At 35.7% G+C, this 20,791-nt stretch overlaps 1 protein-coding gene across 1 annotated transcript in view; it reads right to left on the bottom strand.

Moving 5' to 3' along the window:
- The window catches only part of EYS (eyes shut homolog), an 871,663-nt gene that overhangs the window by 328,106 nt on the left and 522,766 nt on the right, over window positions 1-20,791 (bottom strand). Inside the window, exons 30-32 of the mRNA XM_070932259.1 lie at window positions 6,473-6,597; window positions 4,155-4,279; window positions 1,585-1,816 (exon numbers count right to left, since the gene is read on the bottom strand). Of these exons, the coding sequence (XP_070788360.1) occupies window positions 1,585-1,816; window positions 4,155-4,279; window positions 6,473-6,597 (482 nt within the window). The remainder of the gene's footprint in view (window positions 1-1,584; window positions 1,817-4,154; window positions 4,280-6,472; window positions 6,598-20,791) is intronic.

Below are 20,791 nucleotides of genomic sequence, written 5' to 3'. Positions count from 1 at the left end.
GTTGTGTCAGACTTCATTCTGGTTGAGAAAAGGCATAGAAACCCCACAACTGCGTAGTGAGAATGCATTCAGAGAGAGGGAGGGAGGGAGGGAGAGGGAGAGTGTGTGTCTGTGTGAGAGAGAGCATGCTGCTGAAGACTCGCAATGGTAGTTAATGATCCTAGACCTCAGCCATTAAATGATATGCTGGACATTAATTTTGTTATGCTAAAGAATGCAAGACTGCCATGGCTGAGAAAGCCAGTATTTTGCAGGCCTTTAGAGGATAAAAAGTAAGGGGAAAAGTTAGAAGAAAATAAAAAATGAAGAGCTTTGGCCCTAGGCTGGATCGGCAGCAAATTGCATTGCTACCTGAAAACCATTAATTCTCACCCAGGCATCCCATAGAAGACAAATACAGCTCCGTAAATCACATTCTTAATAAAAGTATAAGAAAGATTCTAGTGACCTCAAGAGCTGACTAAATGCAGGCCCTCCCATTATTCACATTGGGAGAACGTAGCAAAAAAAAAAAAAAAAAGCATTGCTTGGAAGAAATGTATTAAATTTGCTAAATCAAATTGTTCTTGAGAATCAATATAAAAAGAATAAATTACATATCTTTCCCATAGAGAACTTGAAAAGCTAACATGATGAGCTGGAAAAGTTACCAAGATAACGATATTTACTAATTGGGTCACATTCAATTTACTTATCAATATCAAGAAGAAATATGACTTAGCTTTAAAAATTGTCAAAAGCCCCTGCAAGATTAGCTGAACAAGACAACAATGCACACATGTTTTTGCAGTATCTGTAGTTAAATAAATGAACTCAGACATGTGGCAATCAATATTAGCCTCTGCATTTATGGTTCTGTTCCATTTTTAATGGTTTCTCTGCTATCTAAGTCTTTTTCGTTCTAAATCTGAGAAACAAAGGAACAGGGGAAACCCTGAAAAGCTTCTTACTGACACACTTATGTACAAAACTACCAAGAGGATGGGAAAAATACGAGCCAGAAAAAGAAAGGCACAGGGTTCACACAGTCATTCTCAAGAGATAAGTACAATTATCTGACTTCCAATCACAAGTTACTTATACTGACAGTGGAGGCAGGCACATATTATGAGGCATATAAATCTGCTCACATCAGCTCAGCTCCAATTAGGTTTAAAGAATGTCATGGAAAAACCTGAATCAAAATCCACAATAATTCCTTGTGTGTGTCCAATCACACTTGGCCAATAAAGAATTCTAGTCTTGTCTAGTCTAGTCTAGTCTAGTCTAGTCTAGTCTAGTCTAGTCTAGTCTAGTCTAGTCTCGTCTCATCTAGTCTATTCTGTAGGACTGAGAAACGAATACACATAGTCCTCCTTTAGCAGGCATAATAGCGGCTGGCAAATCCATCATTAAAGGAAGTCACTAAGTGAAACCACAACTGTACATATCTTACTTCAACTTTGTTTTGGATTACAGAACTGTGAAGCTCATAAATGAAGGGACTGGTCACAAAATTACTTTTTCATCACTGTTGCAGCTGTAAATAGTTGCTAAATGAGGATGCTACTAAGCAAAGATTACCTGTATTTTCCCCCCACTTACCTGTGAACCTTTGAGGACCAGAAACATCACCAGACAAGTAGCTTGGCTGAGCTTGTGAGAGTCCTCTCTCCAGTGGTTCGGTTGGAGACACCCCTTCCATACTAGAGTTACTTTGGACTTTATTGGGGGCCTCAGGCAAACAGGAGACACTGTTGATTCCGTCCACACAGAAAAATCCAGCAGGGCAGGTTTTCATTAAGCAGTCATTGTAATTAAGTTCACAGTGCTCACCCTGGAAGAGAAGTTTTTAAAATGTCATTTGGAAGGCTATTTGCATTTTGATAGTCACATTAAATAATTTGATTATGACTTTCTTTTTGTTTTCCAAATGCTGTCTATTTAAAGCGGGCAGAATGCTTTCCCCAAAATTAATGTAATCCTATTGAGCGCTTTTGCCTGTACTGATTTTATGGCATAGACCTTGGCTTTCGTGCTGTAATGCAATTATGGTGTTTTGACTTCCAATCAATTCAAAGAATGTCAGGTTTCATTCCTAGAGTTTCATAGTAGGTGACATGCCAGGAAGAGCTTTGTCTCTGAGCCATCTGCTTTTCAATGTCAAAATGGGCTCCTTGGAGATTAATTTCAAGTGATAGAGAAGTATGTAAACTAAGACTTTATGTTACACCCACTTCAAAACCACATTTCTTTCTCCATTTTAACTTGATATATGCCATCCGCTAATGCCTCATCTTTCCCAAGTAGGTAGTAGCCAGACATATTGTAGTCTACTCTTGGGTAAAGCAAACATTGCGGAGTATTGTTAAGTAGACATGTTATATTATCTGACATAATGCTTTAGTTTTCCTCACAGTATTTATTTTTAAAGCCTTCAAGATAAGTATTGCTAAAACAGCAACAATGTGGCAATGTGCTGGTTATCAATTAGAATATAATTTGAAGACTGGTAAATATTCTTTAGCTGTTTCTTCAAATGATCTCAATCTTAGTCAACATATATGTCTTTGTTCTTTCAAGAGATCTCAATCTTAGTCAACATATATGTCTTTGTTCCTTCAGGTGACCTCAATCTTAGTCAACATATGTCTTGAATTTTGGGCCATTCGGTACTCATTGTCATTTTATTAATAAAGGAAAAATATTCCCAAAGGTATTATCAACTATACTTATAATTCTACGAAATATCACAGATTTAAGATTCTTTACAAATCTGACAATAGGTGGCATCAGAGGAGGAAAAAGAGAGGTAAGTAACTACTTCTTTGACCTTACCACATTTATGGATATACAATAAAAAGTAAGAGTAGTATCTTATTTCAGAGTAAATATATTCAGAATAGGAAAATTCATGAAAAAAAAATCCCATGTTTCTTCCACTCTCTGATCTGTAGAAATTATGGAGAAAATTACTTACTTATAGAGCATAACAGTTTATCTTCAGAAGTTTGTTTCCATCATTAAGATCACTTGACCTTGTATCAAATTATTAGTATTGTTGCTATCATTGCTCACTTAATAATATCAAGTGCATCTGTACTTAGGTAAACACATTTTGTCTCTCACAACTCACTGTCCCCACATCAGTATTTATGTCACTATAAAATTATCCCAAGACCTTTTGAATAATAATTGTCATGCAACACTCTAGCATGACAAATTCAATCAGAAAACTTTAGATTTGAAGCATGGTATCATAAAATAACTTCAATAAGCCCATCTCTTCGCTTTTGTTTCTCAAAACTACGTCATTCTATAAGAAGCCCAAGTTTTCAAAACATAGATATGAATCAATGTAGGTTTTGCTCTCTTGGTAATTTCAAACTGTTACATAATTAAACCATTGGGCACTGATACTACAAACTGCATATTAAATTACTTTGGGCTCTAGAGCTTTTTCAAGCAGCATTTTTTTTAAAAAAAAAAACTTTTCAGTTCATTTATCCTAGAACAGGAAAAAGTGCTAGATTTATCTGAATAATTCTAGTATATCTTGATTTAATGTCAAACTGAACAAATAAATAATATATAGATCTGTAATAGAGTAGTGTAGAGTAGAATAAAGTAGAGTAGAGTAAAACAGCAGAGCAGAGCAGAACAGAACAGAACAGAATAAACATTTGGGTAACATGGTGAATATATTATGTTTGGTTTATGAACTTGATCCATAAATATTTGCACGTAGGCTGACTCCTAAGATGACTTGTATCCTGTGATTGAAAACAACAGTTTAAGGTAGCTGTGTACCATCCTCATCATCTGCCATTGTTGTGGTGGCATCCTTCTACAGATCATTTGCACAGTAGCCTGGTGGTGACTATTTCTTTAATAAGGTAAGTTTAGGCTTCCCATTCAAAGACAATAGAAAGCTCAATTTAAATAGAGCATATACCTCTATACATTTGGATGTTGAACAATTAAACAAATTAACCTACCAAGATAATCAGGACTAAGCCTCAGAGACTTTTTCTCATCTGTTGACTTGATTTGTAATGGTTGATCTCAAGTTTATGACAAATGAGAAAACTTAATGGGAGACAGACTCTGCTAAGGTTTAACTTCAACAGCACATGCTTCGTATCAAGTGGTGGTAGTAAGGTTTTGGGTCATACCACATATCCAGATGTGCAATAACAGGTGTAACCCAGGCCTGGTTCCCTCTGGATGCATATTCCATGTACACAAGGGTTAGATGCACATTCATTGATATCCTCTTCACATCTGAACCCTTCCCAGCCTGTTGGAAAGAAAAAAAAATGTAATAGGTTTTTGGTTGCAGTGAAGGCACCCATGAGTTTTAGACACATATTAGGCATGAAGCCCTCTGGGTGATTTTTGGATCAGTCACTATCTCTCAGCCCTAGGAAGAAGTTAATAACAAGCCATTTCCAAAAATAATGCCAAGGAAACGACAGGAACTAGTTCAGGACATCATCAGAAGTCAACACTGACTCAAAGGCACCCCCCTCCAAAAAAAACCCTGCTTTTGTTTCCATAGTACTCCGAAAATGGACATATAATTCAAACCATTTACAGGGCATCCTTTTCTAATCTGGATATAGCAAATGACTAATGAAATAAAAATTAGGTTATAAGGGGTGTGTACTTCCCACTGTACTTACAGGGAAGAGCCTGTAGTACAGTGGACTAAAGCACTGTAATTAACATCTGCTGCTTGCAATTACTGAAGTTCAAATCTCACCAGGCTCAAGGTTGACTCAGCCTTCCATCCTTTCAAAGGTAGGTAAAATGAGGACCCGGGTGGTGGGGGCAATAAGCTGACTTTGTATAAATATACAAAAGTATGAAGGCTATTGCTTAACGCATTGTAAGCTGCCCTGAGTCTCCGGAGAAGGGCGGCATATAAATTAAAGCAAAAAACAACAACAACACGTTATTGTTATTGTTTTAAAAAGAAATGTCTTGAATGGATGGTGGTGGAACATGCTACCTGCTGCTGGCCTTGCTCTACAGTTGAATAAAGAGGTTATGTCTTATTGGCTGTAGCAAGCCTGCAATAACAAATTATTAATCCATACTATAATTATAAAGTGTTTGTGTTACTGATAATGGACCTTTAGACTCTGCTTCAAGTAGAAGCATACTGTTGTGGCCCGCCAGTGGCCTGCGTGGATCGTGGCTGATCCCAATGACGAGGAGTGTCCTGACCAAAAGGCAGGAGTGGCTACTCAGGAAGAGGAGGTCTCCTCGAGAGTAAGGTTTGAGGATAATTGGCCACTCCCTTAGCCTATTTAAGTCGCAGGCAGTTAGTAATTTCTTGCTGGAAACAATGTGTAATTATTACAGAGCATTTGAGAGAGTGAGTGTCTTATTGTATCTTGTTTTCTGGGCTGGTTGTCAACCTTTGCCAGACTTTGTTTATTCTTGGTACGTTATAACTTTGATAAGGACAATTGGTGTGTGTCACAATCCTTGGGAATCCGGAGCTGGGGCAGAACACATACCTAGGATTTAGGTTCTTTGCTCTCGTGCTCCATTAGCTGGAGTTAGGCATGAATAACCTTTTCAAATTTTTCACTGATTTATGAGCAAAGAATTTGGGTAGGAGATTGCTATTTCTCCACAATGAAGACAAATTTTCCAATTTTTTTTCCCAAGGGAATCTGGCGAGCTTTACTTCTTTGAAATGATTTCCAAAGTAAATTGTCTTTTATCAAAGTGAATTAAAACTGGTTTATTTTCCTAAAATTAACCCTCTTCCAAATTCTCCTTAGAAACATCAACTACCCCCAACAAATGGAATATACAGGGAGGGAGGGAGGGAGGGAGGGAGGGAGGGAGGGAGGAAGGAAGGAAGGAAGGAAGGAAAGAAATACACCCACCACTGATTGTGTGGTGCAGATGCAATAGTAGAAGCCATGTGTATTCTCTGAGAGTGGTGCATATTTTAAACCATGATTTACAAATAACTATGGCTAGCTCTACACATTACTCTACTTCAAATAAACCTCCTGGCTTAGTGTTATAGTGAAACAACAACAATTTCTTTTTCTTCATTTAATTCTAAGAGCTGTCCTCATTCCAAATGCAAATTGTTCCACAAATTTACTTTACAGTAACATTCAATCAAACTGTCCAACACATGGCAGAATTAGCCAGTGTAGAATGCTAATTAAAACAACTAATTTTCCCTTTGGACCCAAGACAACATTTTAAGTGCATTTGGTTGCTTCCACTGGAAAATATTTTTCTTCTGTGATGCTTTTTGATCAAGAGGTTAAATCAATTTGCATCTAAGAAACAACAAAAAGGGATTTCCTGATATATTATGCTGTATTTGGAGAAACAAACATTCCACTGTTTAATTCCAGTAAGCATTGCCTTGATTTAAAAAAAGGGAAAGTTTGTTTGAATCTGAATTTTTGAATAGTAAAAAGACTTAATTAAAAGTATTTTGTTCATTTGTTACCTTTCTGACATCTGCAGAAATATCCATTAATAAGATCTTCACAGACTGAGCCATGTAAGCAAGGAGAAGAGCTGCACTCATTCAAGTCTATTTCACAAAATTGGCCCGAAAATCCATTGAGGCACCTAAATATAATATTCATTATAGTTTAGCATAATGTACAATTTCATAACTATGTATAAATAAACACAAGTTTTTTGCATATACTTTGTCTTGGTTCAATTTAATTCCTGCTAAATAGCCATCTGGATATTAATGGATGCACATTTCCATTGAATGGGACAAAAACTGGAAGATAGACTTTTTCCTAGAGTCTGGCAAAGGGCATGAAAGATGTAGGAAAAGGAGTGGCAGAGCCTGAGGGCGAAGTCAAAAAAGGAATCAGCCTAGAGTCTCTACATAAACACAAATGGATGAAATCCAACATTTCTTGAATTCCATTGACCCTTATCTAATGCCAAAATAGTGCTTACCAGTTGGTTGACTAGTTTCCTATGCCTAGGCATTGGCAATAAATCAGTTTAACTGGAACTAATCATGTGGCCTGGCCTAGTGATTTCAGCATATTTTTTAACATTGTCTTTGATAAGCCCTTCTGAATTTTTTTTGAGAGTTTTAAGACTCTCATTTTTAAAAGCATTCCCAAAGTACTTTGATTGGAATTTTGAAGGACAATGTCTGGTATCAAGGAATAGAGGCAGTAGCCCTATTTCCAATTATGTTACTTAGGAATAAAGTTAGATAAAATAGTAATCACAAAAAGATTGATTGCCTTCCTGTTTTGTTCAGCAATTCTAAAAGTAAAGAAATGAGAATGTGCTTAGTAGGCATTACCATATACAACAGCTGAATAATACCAACCCAGGAAGAACATTTGATTAAGGCACACCAAGAGAATCAAATTGGAGGGGGGGGGGGGGCTGAAGCATAAAATAGCAAGCTGAACAGCAAGTTCTACCACACTATGGCCAAGGTCACCCCAAACCTAATTTTATGCCAGCCCTAACTTCCAAATTTATCCAAAGATGGGATTTCTTGTCAATGGAGTTTACTCAGTCTGGAGAAACAGTGATTTTATTCATACTTTCTGGCAAATGAGAAGGGTCACAACTCTCAAGACTGACAAACTCAGGAAGCAAGAACCACTGGATTTCTGAAAACATCTTTATTGTTAGTAGGGCAACGTGACAGAATGTAGAAAACCTGTGAAAGCAAGTATCCAGATCAATTTATACCAAGCATAATTAACACAGATTTAATCTGAGTCTCTTTATCGCACTTTCCCCCTTCCCTTCCCTGGGGCTGAGGTGTCTCTTTTGCAACAGTCCCCTTTCCTACTCCATATTCCTTGGGTCTGATAGACATTTCTTCACAAAAAGTGGCTTGTGTTCCCTTCTTTTGAGAAGACATGACTTGGAAGGTGGGGGTGTGAGGGTGTCAGAGAAGAGGAAAGAACACACTTCCAGACATGCTAGAAAAGTGCAAAACTCAAAGTACCCTCATTTTCTGCAGGGACCATGAGCCATGCTTTTTTCCCCTTGCAAATTAATGCATGCTGCTGCTGAGTTTGTGAATGTGTCCATCAGCCAATTTGAGCCAATTCTTTGTATAAGCTAGACCTCAGTGAAACCAAACCAACAGAGCATACTTGTTTACTTATTTTCAAAATTCTTTAGTTAATATATGTTTGTAATATGCTTCCAGCTCCATTGTCTAGAAAAGTCTGAAAGCTATGGACTTGGAATGCCCTTTGTAATTATTTACTCCACAAATTAGGCTGAAATGAAAGCAGCTGAATCCCTTTCCCAGCTGTAAGTGTTCACATATCCAGAGGTTGTCAAGAGAAGTTAAGTGTCTCCTGGTTGAAACAGCTCCCTGCAGTCTTAGATTGGGCTTAAAACTCTTCAAATGTCAAATTCCCTTTCCTCCCCCTTCAATTCCAATCCATAACCTGCTGTAACCTATTGTTCTTGTGTCTCTGTTGCTCACCTGTACCCTTTTCTCATCTCTTTTCATCTCTCTGCTGACATTTCACAGTTTATGAATAATTTGTATAAGTGCCAGGTTGAAGGCTAGCATCCTCCGACAGAACGGGGAGCTGGCTTTATTAAAAGAAAAATAGATCATTAACAGCAATATACTTTAACAAGACAGCACTTAGGCAGCCACCTTTAGCTCTGTGAAGCTCTTTTGGCTTAGAAGAATTGATGAAATGGATGAATTGGTGGAGATTACCAATCTGATTAGTCTTCATAATTATCTGAATACTAATTAAACTTTAAAAAAGGAGTTAGAAGAAGAGAATAATAAATAAAAGTGGACATTGCCCCAGTGCCCCATTAAATAAAATAGTCTAACAGAAAATTCTTTGGACATTTGTCCTGATTTCATCCCCCCTCTCTCATTCATATATGCATTTTCTGGGCAGAATAAATCTCCTTAACTACTTCACTCTAACAGGCTAGTTCCATCACTGCAAATTTATATTGGGATGGCTATACATTATTAACAAGCTAGGAAAAGTCACTGGCTAAATGTCATGGCAGCTGAAATATACCACCACCTTCGGATTCATACTGCAAACAATTTAGTTTTAATTTCTTGGACCACAAGGTGCCTTGACATTTGAGGGACAATTTTTTTTCTTCTCTAACTTCTACTGGGGTCAGGCTTCTATTATCACCACTATAATTTTCAAACCTGGCATTGATGGAATGTTTTACGGTTGAAATTAAAAATGGAAAAGCCAATTTAACCTATACCTTAATGATCAACGTTCTCATGCAGGATTGAGGAATACAAATAATAATTAAAACAGGGCAGCCAATAACTTTAGCATCTTCAGAACTATCTTGAGTCATGTTTAATTCAATACTACTATAGACACTTTTCACATAAGATAAATGTTTCTGGCTGCAGTAAAAGGAAATAACAGATGTTATGTTTATTTTTCTTTTTAGTTGACACCCTCCCTTCATATTTTAGATCCATGTTGTAATCTGTTCTACAAATACATTATTAAATACTTCCAATATCAATCAAAAGTGCTAAATTAAGATACAATTATAATAATATTCTACTAGTAAAAACAATTTTTTGCAGTACAGAAGCAAAGTACATTTGGTACAAATCAACATGCCATTCTGCCTGTTAAAAGAGACATTACTCATAGGAAAAATAAAAGAAACAAGCACTTTCTCTTAGTAAAATGAAAAAAAGGATATTGTTCTAGAATACAAAAGTGTGGTAGATGTTTGAAATCCCCATTCTACCTAACAAGTCTCTGACAAGCTAAAAGCTTTTTTGTGTTCTCAGAAGTTACATACAAACGCTTCAAGCTCAACGTTTTCTTTCAGTTCTTTTGATTCCTAACTTTGCCTGCCTAATTTTCTTGTTTTTTTTTTAAATAGTCTCTTGTTATTTTCTATCTTCATTTGATAGACCAATTGCCACAACCACCATGTAATTTATAAATCAAATGGTGAGCTCAGGCTTAAAGGAGAAATCCTTTTATTAGAACATACAAAACTTTCAATGTTGCAAGAAATCTAAGGGTTTTTCTTGTTACCCGGCAAGAAATTGTTTTTTTTTCACTTACTTTCATTCCTTACTTCTGTTGCTTTTATACTTATTGTAAGATTATTTTATTCATTCATGCTTCATACTCACCTTACATCTGTCATTATTGTAATTCTAGAGAGTGTTCAAGTAGGAAGGCAAAGAAAGATTCCTCTGAATAACACCTAAGTCATGATGTAAAGGTTATTGCATTTCATTTGTAACATTTTCATTCCCATTGGTTTTTCAGCAGAAGAACCACCATCAGGGCAGAAATGTGCTCAAAATATTTATTCTAATGCCCGTCCTATATTATCATCGTCTCAGTAAAACTGTCCTTTGGACCAAAAAGAAGCAGATGAAATATAATGCTCAAAGAACAACTGTGGATCATGGCCAAGAATTTGACCCACTGTGTAAGGTTGACATTTTACAAAATGTCAACCTTTGTCTGCTGTCAGCTATTATCTTCCCAGCTAAATGACCTAAGTGGGAATACTCTTAATGTATTCCTTGTTAATAATATTCCTTTCAATTCTGTATTTAAAATTTCTAGATTAATCCGCCAATATTGAAGTCAAACTGAATTCTCAGAGCTCAAAACGGCATGTCAATGGAGCAAAATCATGTGGAAACATGGCACATAAAAACAGTAAGAAATTACTACTTGTCCCAGTGGTGGGTTTCAAATTTTTTTACCACCGGTTCTGTGGGTGTGGCTTGGTGGGCATGGCTTGTCTTGGTGGGCGTGGCTTGGTGGGCATGGCAGGGGAAGGTTACTGCAAAATTCCCATTTCCTCCGGATCAGCTGGGACTTGGGAGGCAGAGAGTAGATGGGGGTGGGGCCAGTCAGAATTTTTATTACCGGTTCTCCAAACTACTCAAAATTTCCGCTACTGGTTCTCCAGAACTGGTCAGAACCTGCTGAAACCCACCTCTGAAGTGTCCTTAGCAAGAAGGATTTGGAGGTTTAGGGTAGTGAATGGGAATATTCTCCTGAAGTTATTGCTTCATCTTCTCTGCTATTTCCTTTTTCCTGATATGAAAAAGTCCCACAAGAGGATTTGCCTTGTGAAGTCATTCTTTTATTGGGATTTCATTGAAATTTGAGTACCTGGCTACTTGCTGTCTCCCAATACATTTTTTTTTTAAATTATGGAAAATATATAACCCTTGAATAACAGATTAACATAAACAGGCCCCTGCTAAATTTTGGCCAGTCTAGTCCAGCAGCCTGTTTTCATAGTGGACAACTGCACAAGGAAGCAACTAATCTCCCAGCAGACAGCCTTCAGAAGCAATCACACTATCATGAAGGCTAATACTGTAGCTGTTGATCCCCATGACTTCCACGAATTGGTCCAACTCTTTTTTTAAGCCAGCACCACATACTGGTAGTGTAGTAGTGAATTCCAAAGTCTAATTACAGATACGATACTGTGGAAGATATTTGCTATTGCTCAGATTGCTTGAAGAGTAGAGTCCCAAAAGCTTTGGGAGTTAGCCTTTATCACCAAATATCAAAGTAGTGATTTCCAAAGTTTAATTAAAATGCTGTGGGAAATGCTTTGCTATCACTTGTATTTATTGATGAGTGGTGGCCCAATAGCTTTGGGGTTAGTCTTCATCACCAGATGTGAAGTTTTCCCACTGGATGAGGCCTCTTACAGCATAACTTTCATTATTATTTTTAAAAAATAAACCCTTTCTTCCAACTTTTAAGAGATAACAAGTAATTTAAGTCATTTCTTTACCTTTGCTACTGCCACTCAATCCTTACTTTATGAACGTATGTGTGATTGAGCTCCCAAATATCATTTTTAGAGAAATAAAAAGTTTGCTTTTGTCTGAAACAGTCATCCTATCTTTCCATGGATAGCACAGCTTGGTTTCTTGTAAAAGGCTTATATAATGAGTACAAATTTCTCACAAAACTTACATGAAACTTTTTCCTTCTCTTTTTCCTCACAGAGTGAAATAGTACCCCCTTTACAAAGTTCAGGGGAAAGATTTATGTTGAAGGCTGGTTCCAAAGGCTCTCTTTTGTACTTGATCCCCCCCCCCCCCACACACACACACATTTCTGCAAGGCAGGAAACTGAAATCCCATGATTACATTTCAAAGAATTGGCTTTTTAGTGGTGCTGAACATCCACAATTCCCAGTTGTTCCTGGTGGAACTGCAGATCATTTATGAGATTCTGTCAAATCTGAGTCACAAATCCATTCCCAGTTTCCAATATTTTATTTTCTTTCTGCACTACGCTGTGCATGCACAAACACTCTCTCCCACATACAAATGCCCTGTCAATATGAACATATGAACAATAAGGTTTTTTGCATATTGGATAAAAAAAAAACAGGAGGGATAAGGAAGTGTTAACCTGGATCCCCATGAAACCCAAAAAAAAAAGAAGTGATTTCCCTCCCCCAAGAAGATTTATAGGTAGGTGTCTAACATATGATCAAATTAAATATAGATCTTCTGAATAAGATCTTCCACTTGATCCTATTAACATATTCTTTACATAAAAGGATTCTTTACATAAATAGGAATACCAATTCAGAACAAAGAGGCAGAAAAAAAATTGAAGTAGCAGCAGCCATGATCTTTCTGGATACAGAGACATACAGGAATTGTGTCTATAGGCCTAAAATAAAAATATGTTTACTTCTTGTGAGAAAGTTTATGATAGATCTATAAAAATAATAAAGTTAAAGACATCTTACAGGTAACAAAGGCACATATTGCCAACACTGTGGTTTCTTTTTTCCAATTCTTCTGTGTGATTGTGAAAACTTGACCACGAGAAAGTCTGAATGAACAACAACCAAAAAAAAAAAGTATCTCTTTGAATTGTGGTATAGAGAAAATTGTTGAAAGTATCTTGAATTTCAAGAACGGATAGCTAATACTAGATTGCCCACCAAATTGTTCACTGGAAGCCCTAACAATGAAGCTAATGCTTAGATATCTGAAATGAAATGAAGAGTTATAAAAGAGTTAGATATCCAGAAAAATGGAAAGCAATTGAAAAAAGTGTACATAGAAGACAAGATGCCTCAATGTTATTACTGATGATACAAACATGACCTTAATAGGACGCAAAGAAACATTTATTAGCAGAAATTCCAGAAATGGGGTCCATCAGGTCATGAAATCTCAGAAGTAACTGAATAACTCAGAAGTGACTGAGCAACAACTAATATGTTTGTATGTATGTATGTGCACAAATGTCAATTCCATCCCCCCCCCATTAATGACTATTCCAAATTACTACAAAATGGTCATTTTCCATTTTTCCTCAGTCTCCCTAGTAGTATATTCTTGATAAAGTTGTATAATATGTGTGTGTATGTGTGTGTGTGTGTGTGTGTGTGTGTGTGTGTGTGTATAATACACAGCATACATATTTTGTGGACAGTGTATTGACTGGGTCAAATCTTTTTTAAACAATGCTAACAATAATAATACAAATAACTAAGCATAATCCTGATCTTCCAACTTCAACAGTACCATTCTCTCTTTATAATTCTTTATCATTTTTTCCATTAATTCATTTAAGCATAAATAACATTTCTTTGTGCCATATATTTGTTATCCCCTACTAAGTTACTAATATTTAATATTTTGGAAATTACTCATTATTCCACCATAATTTCAATATCCCAAATGTCTAGGACTATTAATAATATTTACTATTAATAAATATTAACAAAATTTAATCAATCCTGGGAATATATCTCAAAATTCCCACAATTTCTAATTCTTAAAAGTTTAAGTTCACAATATACTTTAACCCACTATTAATAGTAATAATACAATTAGATTACCTAATCCTAAACTTCTACCTACTAAGTTTAGCTTATTTTTAATTATAATAGATTCTATTATTTGTTAATATGTATGCTACTATTTTCCCTAATTGTAGTTTCTATTTTTTGTTTTTATTAATATATTTTATCATTATTCATCACTCTTAACCTTTTTGGAGTTCCATCATTTATTGACTTTTTAATCACCCTTTTATTTCTCTCTCTTGGAGTCTTATAACTTTTTTTTGATAGTTTTATACCTACTAAACATTCCCTTCAGGTTGCCCTTTGTCTCTTTCTGCTGTGTTATTTGAACACCCATCAATAAGACCTTTTTTTAAAAAAAGTTTTTCTTTTTTTTCTCTAAACCTTTCCTTTTTTGAAGAGATTTTTCTTTTTTTCTCTGTTCTATTATAAGCTTTTAAGGAATTATCTGATTGATTCCTACTTATTAATCCTTTCTCTTAGTTATCTTTATCTTCTTGCATCTTGTTTTGATTTTTTCCTTTGACTGCTTCTTCTAATTTCTCATCTATTTCCTGAATATCATGTTCATCATTTTCCCCCAATTGTTGAGTGGCTTCTACACTCATTTCTTTATCTTTAGACAATCCCCTTGTCTCCTTATTGTTCTTTATAGTTTCATGCATGTTTTTGAGCATCAAAATGATTTCTTCATTTGCCTTTATTATCTCCTGTAGATCCATTTTGTAGCAATTTAATAAAGATTACTCAGTATGCCTCTTTGGTTCCAACGTCCCAATATTTAAAAACTCCAACTTAATAAAATTCAATCAGTCCCATAATTATACCTCCAAATCCCCTAAATTTATAATCTTTAAAATTCTTTAGTAGTTTATAGCCTTGTGATTTTTTAATTACATATCTTCCCAATTGTCCAAATTTTAAAGTCTTATTTAACTTTTCTTCTTTTCTCTTTTCTTCTATCACTTTTCTGCTTTTGCCTCATAGAATGTTCTGTCAAATAGCTTTATTAATCCAAATCCAAATTAATCCACTAGGTTCCTCCAGTCTTTCAAATCCATAATCCAATAGCCAGTTTCAATAAAGTTTAGTTATTTGCAATTTAGTTCATCTTAGAAACCTTCAAGAGGAAAAATAAACTCATTAGGTATTTTCAAAATATCCAAATTGTCTTCTAGAATAGAGTCAAAGTCAGGTTGCCTTCCAGGTGTTATTTACTTTCTTCTATTTTGTGTATTTGACTTTATGTGTATTGGATCTCACTTTCACTAAGAGTACTGATGCTGTAGTGCTGTAGTGCTCCTCTTCTTCCAGTAGATGGGTCTCCTGCTCCCAAGTCCAACATTAAACAGTATGTCAAAAACAGCTGATTATCCAATAAATTCAGGGAGTTTAAAAATACAAATAAGCAAAACAGTTTCTCCCAAAAATCACCTCAATTTGTTTAAGCTTTTTTCCAGGCTTTCTGTATTTTAAAGCTTCTCTTGGACATTTATTTTGCCTCTTAATTTTCAGTCTTTAATCATCTCTGTGTGTCTAATCGCCGCTTCCTTAACACTTGGAGATTATCTTTTAAAATTCTTGTACTTAAATTAAATCTTTGAAGTAAGAGTTGGAAGTTATCTCACCCAGTTTCAATGCTCTGTCCACGGACCCAGCACAAATCTTATGGTCCCAGTTGTCCCAGCTTGTGACTGCCAAAAATGGCTGTCATCCCTGCTGCCGTTCGGGAGAGCTTGCTTCGGACCTAATGAGGAAATTGCAAGTTTCTTGTGGTCCATGAAGTGCCTCTCCTTTTTTTGCCACCCCTACAAGGTGGCTTTGACTCCATAAGGTCTCCCAACAGTGGTTACCGACTGGATTTTGCAGGGCTCGGCTATTTTCCAAGCTGTTCTCGCCGCGATGTCAACTGGAAGGTCAAAGTTGTATAAATTCTTTAAAAGAGGTATTTTGGAGCTATCATATAAGAGAGCTTGTTAAAGTAGTTGTGCAGCCGCTTCAGAAGCTACTCTTACCCACACTTTTATATGTACAATTATTTTATTTGCAAATAGTTCTGCATGGTTATGAATTCAGAGACATCTGGAAGATGTGGCAGCTTAGCAATGTGAAAAGACCTTTTTTTTTTGGGTGGCATCGTGGTCCAATTTTAAAGGTGGGTGTGATGTTCACCCCAGCAACTGGACTTCATAAATGTCTGGAATATCAACTTTCTAGTAAAAAATTAATACCCCAAACAGAATAAAAATGGGAAAGGACCACTTTATAAAACTCTGGAAAAGTGGAGCAAAAATGCCATAAAAACAATAATCAGCTATAGAGACAGGGTGATGAAAAAATTCTATTAAGAGAAAGGTACACACACATCTCTGAGATTTTTCACGCAGACTCTTTTATGAAAAATACAACACTGAGTTGGAGAAAGAAACAAATTAAAAATAGAAATACAGAGAAATCACTGAAAATAAAAATGACAGGTTGATGTGTCACATGTTCCCTCAATATTTGAATGCTATGACTAGTACAGGCTTTAACCAATTAACCAAGCAATGCTTTTTAAAAAGGTTAAACTCTACAAGCAATTATATTTTAATTTCTTAATCTGTTTTTAAGATACCTTGCATCATTACTTTAACTGAGTTCTATAACCATCAGAATTATATCACTGTTATTTTTAATTTCCCAACTGGTTTTTATGCATGATTTTTGGAAAGCTATCTTGTTCAGTTTAATTCCTTTAATATATGAAAGAAATTATAGATATCTTACTCATTTACCAAGTATGAAACAGCTATGTAAACTCTGGAATGTCAAAACCTGTTCTCTTTGTGAATTATTCAATATTTATCATATTAATTCAGAAAACAATATAGCTCAGTTTACATGCAAGAAAATGATAACAAAAAGCTATGTATTCTTGCACTGGATGATACAAGTATGTTTTACCTCCAAATGAAAATGGAAGTATAGCTGAACAGTATTTATGTCATACTTCAATGTACAGAGTTATAGAGAACTGTTACAGTCACTACTTTTAAGATCATGAATCCATCTGTTCTATGATCGATTTTACATTACCTCTTCAAAGTCTATAAATCTGGGCTGTCTAACTCAGATCTGGTGGCATTCAGAGGATTATGCTCCTTCCATTTATTTTGCATATGTTACAGACCATTCAGTGAATCAAAACAGAAGGCTTATTGAAAAGAATTTGTACTGTGGCATCAACACAATTCAGATTTATTAAGAATGACTCCCCTAGCTTCAAAGGAATAGCTGTTGTGTTATGGTTTTGCTGCAAAGACAACAGAGAATTCTGTAATAACTTGAAGAGTATGTGCACAATCCCATCTTGCTTTAAAACATTTTGTGTATCATGGATTTTAGGAGCAGAAAGTAAAACAGACACAATTTTGAAATGTTCATATTTGGCAGACTTCTGTCCAATTCAGTGTAAGCCTTCCTAAACTAGATCTAACATAATTGGACACAGTGATGTTAGTGAAAGAACTCATTTCAGTAAACAGCTATAGCTGGTTTGTACTAGCATGTCCATGGTCTGCAGAGCATGTGGGCTTCTAGTAAGATTATTATTATCAGCGGATGACACTGTTATATTAGCGAGAAGACTACAATTGTATTGCTGAGTAGTAGTTTGGCTGCCTGTTTACCAACTCTGTCAGATAGACATTTGCACGCTTCCCACAGTGCACCACAAGAAGGTGAGCTAGCTTTGCACTAGAAAGTAAGTTGAACAGCTTTTTTTTGCAGAAGAATCCAAGGCCCTTCCCTCCCCCCGAGCTGCCTTGCAACCGGGAAAGTTAACAGCTGGCAGGAATCTGACTGCCTGTATGGAGCACCAACAGGTCTCCCCAACAAAGTGGTACCTATTTATCTATTTGCAAAGAACATTCTTTCAAACTGCTAGGTGGGCAGAATCTGAGACAAGTGATGGGAACTCACCCCACCACTCAGTGCTAGGACTTGAACTGCTGGTGCAGAGACCATCTCCAGCATCATTAAGACACTGAGCCACCAGGCTTCTAATCTAGTAAAGTTCAAAGCTAGGAATTACTTATGCAGAAATATCTTGGCAGAATTGGTGCGTTTATGTGAGAGCATGTACTGCTACCAAAATTTACACTAATGTGATTCTCCTCCCCTCTCTTCCCACAATACAGTTTTACTTCCATTTCCTTTCAAATTGCATGGGAGCAGTAAAGGCAAAAATATAACAGTTTGCTCTTTTCATCTATGCACAATGCTATATGCATATACATATTGGAATTATCTCTCTCAAAACAGAGCAGAGGAAGCTGCTTTTGCTAGTTTGAGTGTCCTAGAACATGGCATCCAATGTCATATCACTTAGAAAACACTGAATATCTTTATATAATTGTGAACAGTTTTAGTGTATTTTCATACTTAAGAGTACTTTAATCTTCTTTATACTTATTGTAAGGCCCATTAATATGACCAGTACAAGTTCACTAAGAAAATAAAAAATAAATAAACTGGATCATAAGAGCAAGCTCAGACTTCAACAAATGTGTGATTTCTGAATGTATAGATTACAGGAAATGAATAGAGTCCTTCCCCTGATGTACTGATATCTCATTATTCCAAGCCAGCATGGGACCGAATAGGGATGCTGTAAGTTATATTTTATCAACATCTGCAGGGTTTTTTTTAGAACTGCAGAAAAAACAATTATTACCAACCTGCCTTCTATTGAGGACCTGTATACTGCATGAGTCAAAAAGCGGGCTGTGAAAATATTTACAGACCCCTTACTTCCTGGACATAAATTGTCTCAACTCCTACCCTCAAAACAGCAGAACACTGCACATCAAAACAACTAGACCTAAGAACAGTTTTTCCCCAAATGCCATCACTTTGCTAAACAAATAATTCCCTCAACACTGTCAAACTATTCACTAAGTCTGCATTACTATTACTATTAATCTTCTCATCATTCCTATCACCCATCTCCTCCCACTTAAGACTGTATAACTGTAACTTGTTGCTGTACCCTTACGATTTATACTGATTGTTTCCTAGTAAGATTTGATTGCTTATTTGTACCCTATGACTATCATTAAGTGTTGTACCTTATGATTCTTGATGACTGTATCTTTTCTTTTTGTGTACACTGAGAGCGTATGCACTAAAGACAAATTCCTTGTGTGTCCAATCACACTTGACCAATAAAGAAATCTAATCTAATCTAATCTAATCTAATCTAATCTAATCTAATCTTTAGATTTCTTGTCTCTTCATTATATATTACAAATAAATAGTCCCAACTATGACGACTGTATATGAACACACAAGTATCATATAACCTTGAGGCAAACTTTCAATTAAAATTTAAAAAAAGGATTCACATGTTGGAAGTTCTGTGGGAGAGGAATGCAAACTCAATTCCTCTCTAGAGGCACAGTCCCCTCTAAAGACTGTTGCATGTTTAGTACTATAATTTGAAAGGAATTGCATGCACACTCCCCAAGTCTGAAATCTCCTTAGAATGATACTCCAAGATTATACACTTGAACGATTTATTGCTTGGACTAGACAGTGCTGTGATGATATAAAGCTTATCCACATTTAGCCATGTATCACTTTAGTGATGATTGGATGATGTTATACATTGTTAGTATGGATAGATTCTGTAGTCACTCAGTTTTCTCCTTGAAAAACTTCCTTATGAGATTGGATGGTATCCACCCAGATGACTGGGTTTTTTCTTTTCTGAGAAAGAATAATTAAAATATGGCTGTTATTATCTTCCTAGGGTACCTTAGCCAAAGCATCTTTCTAAACTTGACTACTGGTACCAAAGCTATTTTTCCCATGTGCCTTTGAAGACAATAGAGAGCTTGAAAAAATAATTTGTCTTTGGTATGTGGCTATTATTTAACACCAGGATTACCACCAGTCAAACAGTCAAGCAGTAAATAACAGCCTAATCAAGGAACTATCAAGGAGCAAACACCACCACCAATACTTACAAAACAAACTGCTATATATAAAAATAAGAGCAAAGTGCACTCCCTTCTACCATTGAAAATGGTACCTAGCTGTGTAATGAAACATTTGCATGAAAACAATGAAGCTCAGAGAGCACCAAGGATTCCACATTTATAAAGTCACCCTACACTCTATATTGTAATTTTGCAAAGCAAAAACAGATAAAGCAAAACTGAAAACCAAAATAACGATAATAAAAACAAGACAAAACCCAATAAACAAACCATGATCATACAAAATCACATAATAAGACTGGGAATAACTAACATTCTCCTAATAAGATGGGCTCTTCTTGTTCATTCTCACTGATACAGCATGAGCGAAGAGACAGATCATAGCTCTAGGATCTAATCTGGACACTCTATTCTTCTATTACCTCTCCCGTTGCACTTCTGTTTGCTTTTTTTAAAAAAAATCCCTGAAATAATAGCCCAATACAACCTAAATATATTTTCATAGTTAAAAATCATCCTGATTTTCTCATATAACTTAATTACCCCAGATAATTAAACAGTGGCCAAATGACAATTAAAGAAATTCCACAGCATTGTATATATAAAAATTCTCTCTCTCTCACTCTCTCTCTCTGTATGAATGGCATTATCTTATCTGACATAAGTGCAGAGGTAATCAGAGATAATAATTTGTAAGTCATTAATCTTGATATTTGCTATTAGGCCAACACTGTACATCTCACATCAGTGCCTTAAAGCACATTTGACAAACAATGCAAGTCATTAATCAACATTAGAAAACAAGTTCCAGCTGAATAAATACCAACATATGCTTTTTTCTGCTGATGAAACTCTTGCTTTGTTTTGTCATTTTTAGTGAACACAGAAACAAGTAGTGCAGAAATATTTTAAAAATACTATAGTAATGTACAAAAAAAAAATTCCATTTATTTTCGGAAGTATCTGAGCCTCCATG

This window comes from Pituophis catenifer, unplaced genomic scaffold (genome assembly GCF_029215685.1).
Source record: "Pituophis catenifer annectens isolate HBS135680 unplaced genomic scaffold, rPitCat1.0.hap2 SCAF_1, whole genome shotgun sequence".
In the NCBI taxonomy this organism is placed as follows: domain Eukaryota; kingdom Metazoa; phylum Chordata; class Lepidosauria; order Squamata; family Colubridae; genus Pituophis; species Pituophis catenifer.
This window is presented reverse-complemented; position numbering and strand designations above follow the sequence as displayed.